Source organism: Bactrocera tryoni, unplaced genomic scaffold (genome assembly GCF_016617805.1).
Source record: "Bactrocera tryoni isolate S06 unplaced genomic scaffold, CSIRO_BtryS06_freeze2 scaffold_11, whole genome shotgun sequence".
Taxonomy (NCBI): Eukaryota; Metazoa; Arthropoda; class Insecta; order Diptera; family Tephritidae; genus Bactrocera; species Bactrocera tryoni.
The window spans coordinates 8952829-8964951 of record NW_024395824.1 but is presented as its reverse complement, the minus strand read 5'-3'; the positions used below and the strand labels follow the sequence as shown (position 1 = coordinate 8964951).

Sequence of the window (12123 nt, the reverse complement as noted above, 5' to 3'; positions counted from 1 at the left end):
CAGTCTGTCGCCGTCTATGTGTTCCCCACATCATAGCAAAATTTTGCAAACTAACTTCACACGTACGCTTACGCTCTATCGTTCAGTCGTTGTCGAGAAGACTATAGCGCAAAACCAAATATGCCCTGCGAGAAATATTTTATGATTCTAAATGCCTTTGGTGCCATGCAATGCCTCTTATGTTCCAAGTCTTTTAAAGATAATAGGGAATATATCCTTAAAAGACATTTTGTTAATCTATATATTATTCTAAGACAAGGCGCTTATTTCCAGAGATCTACAAAACGTACAGAGACAAATAATACATCAAATTAAAGTGTGCGATCTGAAACTTTGCACAAATTTTACATATTTTAAATTCATTGAACCACTTTTGATATATTTGCGTTTAAAGTTCTTCAATTTTTACATTAAGCTAATATAAGCAGCGCTTCTACAGAAAAGAGCATATATGTAAGAGAATGAATAATTACAAATGTTTCAGTCATTTGCTTTCGTTACACACATGCCCACATACGCGAAGGCGCAAGTACGAAATCTAACAACAACAATGTTGTCTGCTCGGTAGCAAAATGACAATAAGTGTACGATTACATGAAGCAACTTTAGTTGCTAATTCTCGGGCGATTCTCTTTTGCTGTCGCCCATTACCTTCACACGAGCAACTTGTGTTGCGCAACTCTGCTCGAGTTTTTTTCTCATTCCCTTTCACTTTACTTTAACCCATTGTCTACTCTTTACTTTAACCCATTGTCGTTTCTTTTTCCTTATAGGTATTTGGGCCACTCTATCACATATATTAATTAGCTCTGTCAATTAAAAATACATTTTATTTATTAAAACAAACATATATCACCCTTTTTACTATCGTCTGAATCAATTTGTATGGCTTCCTCTATACATTTCACAATATCTTTAATTAATTAGATTTTTTCGTCATACTCCATTTACTAAAATATTTATATTATATTATGTATATTTGTATACATATTTGCAAATTACTTACCAAAAGATTAAATTTAAATTAAATTTTTATATATACTAATAAAGAAAGAACACGAATGCCGAAAAACGTCGCAGCGAACTGTTACGAATAAGAACACAAAGCGAGTTGCTGAACACTGGAAACTCGGCGCGATTCTCCTCTCCTCGTCGCCCCCTCGCCTATAAACTAAGAGTTGCCGCAACAAAAGTTGCCGTGTGTGATAAGGCTCTAAGCATAGATATCTTGATACGAGACTCTTTGGTTCGAGAGAGAGCTGTCAAAACTCGTATTTTTTATAACATTTGCCAATGATGGTACTGCTGAAAAATATTAACTTGGGTATTTAATAAATTATACAAAACACTAAATTAAACACTTTGAAAATGCATACATACATATATATGTAAATGCTAAAATGCAAAATCATTAATTAATTTACACAAACATTTATTTTGCCAAAATATGTTCGCACAGTTTCATTTCACACTAATTTCGTCAAGTAATTATAGCGCTGCTTTTCTGGCATCCCGTCTTTTTCACTAACTGCTGGTTGACGGCACCCTGATTGTGTTTTGTTGCCAGCTCAGAAAACAGATCAGCTGCAAGCGAGAGAGCAAGAAAAGATATTCTAATCAAGTTATCTATGACAATAAGAGAATGAAGAATATTACAAATTACAAATGTTTGCTTTGGTATGTGCACTGGTACATACATACATATGCATGCGCTAAGGCGCTATCTACGATTTGACATGCGCTCTCTTCTATGTTGCACGAATATGTATGTACGAGCTAAGGAACACTGCGCTTTGACATGCGCACTCTACTTTGTTTTATATTCACACATACATACTTACAAACATATGTATGTATATACATATGTATGGGCGAAGACGCAAGTGCAAAATCTAACAGAAATATCGTTGTCGGCGTTATTTTGATTAGAAGTGTTATTGCGTTAGGTAAGCTTTGAGTCAGTTCAGTTTTCTTCCAAAAGTCAAGGCGGCTATTACCAGCGAATACATACATACATACTTCATCTAATTTCAGTTCAGATTCAGATTGATTATTAAAAATAAAATGCCAAACCAAAGGCGAATTAGACGAAAAAGGAGTTTAACAGGTCGAAGAGAAGAGGTGAATGTTATATCTAGATAAAAAGGAATTTTTAATTGTTAATGTATGTATGTATATGAATTGACCTGTTTTATTAGAGCCGTAGTCATGCAGGATCTATGGCAAGTTATTTGAAAGCTGCCCTAAACTCCGTAGTTCTTCCGGAGTATAGTTCGCTTGGGGGTTTGACTAATATATGTTTACACTGTAAAGCAAAACATTTCGGAAGTGAAAAGGTACCTGTACTTTTCATTGCTTTATATTCGTAATATATGTATATACATACTTATTGTCTTAATATTTGGTTGAAATTGTTATCAAATATTAACCCCTTGGCAAATGAGTGTAAGCATATGGCGCAGGTTGAACGTGAAGAGGAACAGAGGGCCAGAGAAGAAAATCGCAATGCTCGCCGAATTAGCATGCTACTTTTGCTTATATCGATTATTACGTGATATTCACCAAAATGAAATACCTTTTGGTGGAAAGGTTATTTTATTAGGTGGTGATTTCAGGCAAGTTCTTCTTGTGGTGCCCAATAGCTCACGCGCCGCTATAGTTGGTAATTGTTTGAAACGGTGCTCACTTTGGAAATTTTTTAGGTGTCTCAAACTCTCAACGAATATGCGTTCTAAAGAATCCTTATACAACAGTTTTCTTTTGCCTGTTGGAGAAGGTCGAGAGCTCTCTTCAGAGTCGAAAATCAATATACCAGAAGAGATAATTTTGCTAATGAAAATTTAGTGGATTGGTTATTTCAGCCTCAGTCTAGTGTTATTAGTCAAAACCATTTGAAGGATCGGGCAATTTTGTGTCCAAAAAATGATCACTGTATGATAATAAATAGCGAAATAGTAAATATGTTGCCCGGTGAAGAAAGGGTATAAGGGTAGGGCGCTCCCACACTGGAATAAGTTGGACATCCCTTTGAGATAAGAGTTGGCAGTGATGGGATTTCGTGTTCTGCTGTGTTGAGGTAGTGGCTTTAGGGGGAGGCTTATCTCATTTAACCATCCCGGCCCCCCTAGTGACTTTCGTAATTAAAGCCGAATGAAAAATTAAATTTTAAAATTTTTATTTATTGTGTAACTTACAGTTCGGTTGCTGTTTAAAAACTAACAAATTTTCTTTAAAAATTACTTACATTTATATAGCTCTGTGGACTCTGCACAACGTTAATTGAACTCATACATATGTTTGTAAAATCGATTAAGTCAACGAAATCGATCGTTGCACAAAATTATTAAAGTAAATAAAAATTAAAATATCGAATTACTATTGCATTGATCAATGAATTTTGTTGTTGTATAAAAAACAAAATGAATTTGGTTATTGCACAAAGATATTGTGCAAGCAAACTATTGAGTTTGTGAATTTGATCGGTCTGTAGTTTGGTTGTGTAAACAACTGAAAGTGTTTGTTTGTCATTTACCCCAATTTATTGAAAGCGAGTTGAACGACTCTTTGGAATTCCTCCCCCATTTGACTGAAAACTCTCCTGAGTTTTTATGATAAATTCTGTTTTGTTATTTTTTCCTTTTTTGTAATAATAAAGAAATGTCAGTATTGTTATAAAAGTTACGACACTGCAAGCTAAAGCAAGGCCGCTAGAAGTGTAATTGATTTTTTTTTATGAAATCTAAGTTCTTCAAACGTTAACTGAGTTTTTTTGTTATTAATGAAGAAAGCGCCAGGCATTGTGAAACTTTCATGGAATTCGTTATTATAGTTGTAAAAGATTATTCCACCTATTTCTATTTTACAATTATTGAACGTGATTAAAGCATTACCTTTTACTATTAATTGTCTTTCATTACATGTATTATTGATTAGTGAGTTGACATGGTTTTTCAGGATTAACCAGCCTGGTCATATTTCCTTAGTTTCTAACTTATGATTTTTGATTCTCAAACAAGTTTTTGTGAATATACATAATTGTGATATTTTTAAACTTTTTATTGTAAATTCATTATTATAATTATACATAGTTCCATTAATTTTTATGACTTCTTGCATTTCAAACAAAAGCTCTTCCTATTTATAACTTGGAATTGGTATAAACAAAGATCTTTTTACTTTAATTATTTCATTTGGTATTTGTATAACAAAAATCATTTCATTATTTTTATATTGAGCTGTGCTAACTTTAATATTTTGCATTTTATATAATTGTAACGGACTATTTCTTCTCCAGTTAATATGTTGTTATTCATTATATTCATTTATGCAGCCAAAAGGTTATTTTGTATGTTTTCAACATGATCTAATAAAATTTTAATTTTTAACATAGTATCAAGATACATTATTTTCCTTTCCAGTTGTTGATCATTTGCAGCAATTTCATTAAATTTTCTTGTGAATCTTTCCCTATCTCTATAGCTTTCTTAAGTTTTGCAATTGTTACCTTAAATACATTATTTATTTCTATATTTTGATTTGAATTTTCTGTTATTGCATGGTTATTCTCGTCTATTGTTTGAAAATGTTTTTCTATTTCTTCTCTATCGTTATCGTCCATTGTATCATATAGCCATTTCATACCCGATCCTATAATATTAATTAATCCTCTTCGTTGTCTATGTGGGTTAATAGTTACTAATTTCGATTTAACCTTATTTAATTCTTGTATCAAAAAAAGTTTTTCGTCATTGTCTGTGATTTGTTCCATATTATGTTCAAGAGTTTCAGTAACTTTAATAATTGATAATGTGTAGTATTGTGCTAAAATTTACTGTTATCTTTACGTCTTCTGGAGAAATTTCGGCAAAACCGTTTGTACCATCAACGTTTTCCACCATCAGGGTTGCGTTGCTCAAAATCAGAAATGTCAAAAAGTTAGGTTAGGTTAGGTTAGATTGCTTGAAAAAGAGAACACCCATGTTCGGACTTATCCAAAGGTATGCGTCCCAAGTGTCTAAGTCTTAACCTCCCAAACGCGGGACAGTCAAGCAGGAAGTGCTGGCTTGTTTCTGCCGCATCCTCTTGCAAACAGCTTCTACAGTCAGCATCTGGTAAGATACCTATTCTTACCGCATGTAAGCCTTACTGAAGGATAAGAGATCATTAGATCTCCTGCGATCGATCCTGGGCCAGAAGGCTTTTGCAACCGCACAAGTACCGATGCTGGCCCAGCGTTGGATTAGCATCCGCGTGGCCCAGCTATCTAGGACAAAAAAAGATACAGGAGCACCAATCCGCTCCCATTCTACCGATAATGATTCTAGGGCGCCTTTCCTTGCTAACTCATCAACTTTGCAATTATCTGCGATTCCGCTATAGCCCGGCACCCATACCAGTCTAATCCTTAAAACTCTAGCTGCTAGAGATAGCGACGTTAGACATTCTTCGACCAACCCTGAACGCACTAAGAATGAGTTCAAGGCTAGTATTGCCGCTCTGCTGTCTGAGTGAATTGTCACTTCTCTGAAGGTGGATGCAATCCGTAGCAGCAAATCTGCCAAATGTCCACCGGCGTTACGTTCAAAATTGCATTAAGTGCCATGGTTGGGGTGGATCTTAATGCACCACATATGCTAATAAAGCCCTCCACCACATGAAGACACCATAGAACAAGATGGGCTTGGCTATGGTGTCAGCACTTTCGGTGAGAGGCCCCATCTTTTGCCAATAGCTCCTCTACAGCAGTATAAGGCAATAGAGGCCTTTTTTGCCTCTCCTCGATATTCGGCTTCCATGAAAGCTTCTTATCCAAGATGAGCCCTAAATATTTCACTGTATCCGCCGGTTGCAGGCGAATACCTCCCATCTGCGGCAGCGGTTCCACCGAGATTTTATATTTTCGGCTGAATAAAACCATTTATGTTTTGTTTGGATTAATGGCGAGTCCACTACCGACCGCCCACTTTGTTACAACGCTGAGATATCCCTGCGTCAACTCGTACACGGTGCTAAGGAACTTTCCTTTGACCATAAGTGCTACATCGTCTGCATAGGCAATCACCCGACAGTCGCGATCCTCTAGTTTTTTGAGCAATTCGTCAACGACTAGGACCCATAAAAGAAGAGAGAGAATCCCACCTTGTGGTGTTCCCCTACTCACACTTCGCCTCGCACGCGAATTACGATATAATAAAACTCCGGTTTACCGTACTGAGCGGCTTGCCGTCCAGTTTATTAATCATAATTTTATTCTTTACAAAAATCTTATTTCCTAAATTTACCTGAAACCTTTATAAAAATCTTACTTGCTAAATTTACCTGAAGCCGTTGTGCTGACTTGACATTCCTCAGCATCAACGACCCGGCATATCTTATATTACAATTTTATATGTACATATGTATGTAGTTGAATCTGAAGATTCAACTTACATTTCAGAGAAATAAAAATATTTAAAAAATACTTGTCTTTTTTTGTGTGTCGACGAGTTTGACAGTGGTGGAGTCGTTTGACGACGCAACTCGCGCGCTGCCCCATTCTGTTTCGATCACTCTGTCGTACAGAAGACTGAGAATGAGGTGCTTGAGGTTCGATTTAACCCCAAGACCGTCAAGAGTAGTTACCACTGCCCCAGGCAGGACATTGTTGAAAGCTCCCTCAATATCAAGGAAGGTCCCAACAGTGAAGTCCTTGGTTTCAATGGCTTCCTCGAGCCATGACACGATAGTATGCAGCGCAGTATCTATTGACCTGTCTTTACGATAAGCATGTTGTGCTCCTGACGGGTAGTCTCATGGAATGCGCCTCCTTAAATATCAGTCCATCAGTCTCTCCAGAGTCTTTAGCAGGAAGGAGGAGAGGCTGATTGGCCTGAAATCCTTGGCCGTGACATGGGAGCCCCTGCCAGCCTTCGGGAGAAACGTAGCCTTGACTCGTCTCCAGGGCCCCGGTATGTAACCTAATCTGATGCAGTTCGCATAGATAGGTGCCAACCAGCTGCATGACACCTTAACAGCCTGTTGCAGCTGCGGGGGTATGATGCCGTCTGGTCCCGGGGACTTGAATGGTTTGAACGAGTTAATCGCCCACGTCAAATGTCACTCATCCAGAATGCCGACAAAGGCCGCACAATCGTCATGCGGCACCCCTAGAGATCCCCTCACAGAAGAAGCGTTTCTTCACTGGTGAGGGCCCACTTCCCATTTGCGTCCTTGAGATACCCCAGGGATACTGGGGTTTTTGCGAGAATACGCCTGAATCTAAAGGACTCGTGAAAGCCTTCCACTTTTCAACAGAAGCTCTTCCACGAGGTCCTCTTAGCCTTTCTTAACTCGGACTTGTACATATATTGAAAGTTCTGCTTTATACAAAGCCCAGTCACTATATAACCCACTTTTTCGGGCCCTGTTGAATAAACGTCTACATGACGCCCAGATGTCTGAGAGCTCCGTAGTCCACCATAGAGATTTCCCTTTACCTTTCGGTTCTTTCAGTGGACAGGACCTCTCCAGCGCAGCATTGCACGCCGAGCTGAAGAATTCAACTCACTCCTCCACCGCATCGGTAGTGGCCAACGAGTCCACCCCCGGTGCGCGTGGGAGAGTTTGCCCAAGCCTCTTGCGGTAACCTTCCCAATCCGTGTTCCTAGGGCTTCTGAAAGATTTCCTAGGCGGACCTTCTCCGACTAAACTAAACTCGATGTACCTATGATCTGAAAAGGAGTGATCGTCGAGGACCCTCCAGTTCGAGATCAGGAGGCAATCCCTTGTGAGGTTAGGGTGAGGTCGAGAACCTATTCCCTAGAAGAGTTTCCTCTGTTACAAATGCGAAGATTTTCGCTAATAATGAAATCAAAAAGCGACTCACCTCTATTATCAGTATTCGAGCTACCACAGATTTGGTGTCGCGAATTAGCGTCGGAACCGATGATGACGCCAGTGCCAGTTTTATGCGCTTCGGCTAAGGTCCGGAGATAAGCCAAAAATCCCCGGTGTACACTCCAGTTTCGCTGTCCCTACGTCAGCGTTGCTGAAATTAGGTAAAAGAAATACCGTTAGTTCATTCCTTACCAGCATACAGGCTCTGTTCCTACCTGCATCCTTGGCCGTCAGGAGCCTATGGCTCTTTGTCCTCAATCCAGAGATCTCGTCACGCCACGGTTCCTGGATCAGGACGACATCAGCTCAGTCTTGTTCCAGATGGAGCAATAGATTGGCGGAGGCCGCCTTCGCATGCCGGAGGTTAATATGAAGGAATTTCATCCTTCAGACTTTCCTCCTAGAGCGCTAATTCAGCGCCCAAGTCGTGATCGACCCGCACCTCCTCAAACAGTTGTTCGAGGACGAAGACGGAGTCGCCGATCGACGAACCGCCCCCAGTACTCTTCCCATCCGAGAGATTCGGGTCGATTTCCACGGTCATTTGACCGTCAGGGCTCTCTGTCGGGTCGATTTCCACGGTCGTTTGACCATCAGCACCTTTTGTCACATCCACCGCCGCCGCAACTTGGGTGCCATCAGCTCTGGCATCCGATCCTCTTCGCCCACGGCCTCCAGTCTGGCTCCCTTCCAAACTTCCCCCACCTGAGATACTGCCTTCTTAAATAAGATGGCTGATCTCTCGTCAGCACAACTTGTGAGCTTTTGCAGCCCCTGGTGCCAACCGGCACTCACACATTTTGGGGTTGGCCCAGGGCTTTCCTTGACCACCCTCAGGAAGACCGACGAGATAGCCGCCGCTACCCTCTTCCATTCATCATGGGAGATGGCACCGTTCACCCTACTGCGATCGAGCACCCCGAGTATTGTAGCCCCAGCGCCTTTAGCGATTTCGCTAAAGGTTGGTGCCTTTCCCGTTCGCGGTTTCTTACCAAGGGAGGTTTTTCCCTCGTGCGACCTCTGCCGCTTGACCGCCGGTTCTGTCTTCTTAGCTTCCGGTCCTACCCTATCGTCCTCGCTCAGCACTTTCTTGGCCCACTCGAGTGTACTAGCATGTTGGTCAGGTTTCTGTCACTGTAGCGTTCCACAATCTTGGCCGCCAATCGGCGGTCTGACTTTAGCTTTCTCGCTAAAGCTGCCTTGCTTCTACCCCTCGTGGATCCTTTCATAACTCTAGCAGAGGTTACTCTGCTAGTGCTGGCGATTCCGCCACGTATGAAGGATCCACCCTTCGCTGCTTCTCTTGCCGGCGGGCTTACGCCGGCTACGCCCAGTCCGCTACCTGAAGAGACACCTACTGGAGTCTTCGTCTTGTTGCTGCTATTGTTCGGCGACGGTTTCATCGCCATGGGAGCAGCAACCCCGCCTGGGTTGGATCTAGGTGTCGATCCTTCCGTCGTTGTTGTTATTACTGTTCATTCAAAAAGGGTCCCCACTCAGAGCCGCTATCCGTCCCCCGGAAAGGCAGTCGCCTTTTATGGTCCCAAGGTTATCTCAGTGACGAGGCCAAGGCGAGGGTTGACGTATGCTCTTATGAGGCAATACGTTCAGAGCCGACCAGCGCAAAGAAGGAATCATCTCAACATACACCTACCACGCCAACTTAACAACGACGGAGGTGGAACGTACTCTGAGGCCTGGCAGGGTTTTAACGGGACGGGGGCGGTTGCGACATTAGCCCTTCAGCCATTTCTGATGAGTGTCACCATCACCATCATACTCAGGTGTCAGAATGCCTCCACCACCAGCCCAGGGTTCTACCAAATCCAATACAAAAGTTCCTCAAAAGCCAGTCTAAAGCTACAGTCGTCCAGGGAGTTGTTAGGGCGTGAAGGCTGCAGGTCATTTAGCGTTACCCAGGATGCACCAGCTTGGAGGCGACCTGCCCTACAACCCATAAGGGTTGTAATCGTCAGTATTGATTCTACCTGAAAATTTGGTAGTTCTTTTAAAATTATCTGTGTGTTGTCGATTGCCATCTTTCTGTATCTGGGCTCCTGTCTAACAGCTGTATACCCTGCCAACCACGGCTACCCACTTTTGTTAAATATTTCAATACTACACATTTTTTCTCTATGCACTAACACCAACGCACATTTTCGGGTTATTTTTTGTTTACCTAAGTGCGATGAAAAAAAGTTTCTTTCATTTCTTGAATTATTTGAACGAGTGAGAAGGAGCAAACATAATTGTCAATAGTACCAAAAGAAAATCCCAAAAAGGGTAATAAAAAAACGATTGAAAGACGCATGTCATTCGTGCTCGTACAACAAGAAGGTAAGTAAGTGAATTTTATGTGATTTTTTTTAATAATTTGCAAATAATTACTTCATTTGTTTTTATAGCATTGGAAATCAGAACTGAATTGTAAATAGCAGTAGCAGCAATATAATCAGAAGCATCAAATATAAATTGTTAAGTATGTGAAAATAAGTGTGTGTTGTTTGAAATTGGATTGCGCAGTCCAATATAATACGCAAAAATAATTACATATGTACATAAGTATGTATTTAATGCGTTTAATGTGCAGGCCGCCTTGTAGTATGTGAAAACAAATGTTTGTTTCATATTTTAAATAATCAGATAATATTATTCTTTTCCCTCAGATATTATTATGATTTTTATATAAATAATCTTTCCTTCAGAGTCAATTTTATTTGTAGGTACATATTTTGTTGTTTTTTTTCAGATAATATTAATCCTTTCTTTCAGATATTGTTATCATTTTGTACAATTAATCTTTATTTTCAGATATTAATAATATTTTTATTGAACATATGTACTTATTTGAAACTTTGTAAAAAATGTTTATTAATAAAAAAAAAATAAAAAATTTTAATTTAAAATGTTTAGAATTTTAAAAATATTTTTAATTAGGAAAGAGAAAATACAACCCTGCATCAGCTGTTTAAAAAGAGAAAATGCAACCCTGCATCAGCCGTCGATTGGGGATATTAGAGCAGGACAGATAAACTTTTTTATATGACACTGCTGAATGAGCGCAACAGAGATGTATAACCACATGTATACGTACATTCGTGTGAGGGGAAAAGTGGGTAGAATCTCTACGCGACCTATGGCAATCTACCCACATTTTTTCCACACTTTACTACCTACTGTTTCACTGCTCATGGTTGGCAGGGTAGTTATTCACATATCCCTCCCTGTCGGTGTGTTGGTAATTTTCTCTTCTAGTGTTAAGCTTTTCGATTTGTTTTTCATTTACTTTTTTAAGTCGTTCAAATGTTTCATTTTTAAGGAAAAATGTAAACGAATTTTTTCTATTATAGTTAAGCTGGTTCTGTCTTCTAAATAAATCGCAGAAGCTAGTTTAGAAAATTTATCTATGAACGTCAAGAAACTGTGTTTTTTATGACATATGTGTCCATATGGATTATTTCATTTATATCTGTAGCAGTTTCTGTTAAAAAATTTATTGTGCAACTTACAGTTCGGTTGCTGGTTAAGAACTAACAAACTTTCTTTAAAAATTACTTATATTTATATAGCTCTTAAATTTGCGACTGTGGACTCTGCACAACGTTAGTTGAACTCGTACATATGTATGTTTGTAAAATTGATTAACCCTTAATTAGGCGCATGGGGTCAGGGCCACTTGAAATTAAAAAAAAATGGTTTTACAATAGTTAGATCGCGCTCGCGCTTCTTCTAGCTTCTTCACTCCGCGCGGGTTACGCAAATTAGTCGCGTCCAGAACATCAACGCGTACGCATGTATCGCTGTCTAGAGCGCTGACCCCATGCGACCAGTTACGTATCATTTTTTGGAGGAGGTAAGTTTTAACTATTGTGTTTTCTTTTAGTTTATATTAGTATATTGTTAATTATTTTTCTTTGTGTGTATATATTTATAAACTGCGTAATTGTTTTATTGTTTATGAGTTTATTTTGATTATTTTTTTTAGTTTTTCACCTATTTGAAATGTTTAACGAAAGGCAAATATTGCAATGGCTGGACGAAGTGTCTGATATAGAGCAAGATGTAGCTGGTTCGGATTCGGAAGACGAAACGGTAAATGATGCTGTTATTGAAAGTGCTCATGATTCAGAAAGCGAAATTGAAGAATCCGAAGATATTCAAAACATCTCCGAACCATCGGAAGGTAACTATTTTTTATCTCGACATACTCAGAGAAATGGCCCGAAAATGAAATGGTCTAAAGTACCA

At 39.5% G+C, this 12123-nt stretch overlaps 1 protein-coding gene across 1 annotated transcript in view; it reads left to right on the top strand.

Moving 5' to 3' along the window:
• The window catches only part of LOC120779655, a 68655-nt gene that overhangs the window by 3490 nt on the left and 53042 nt on the right, over nucleotides 1-12123 (top strand). Inside the window, exon 4 of the mRNA XM_040112013.1 lies at nucleotides 11861-12058. Coding sequence (XP_039967947.1) covers nucleotides 11861-12058 — 198 coding nt within the window. The remainder of the gene's footprint in view (nucleotides 1-11860; nucleotides 12059-12123) is intronic.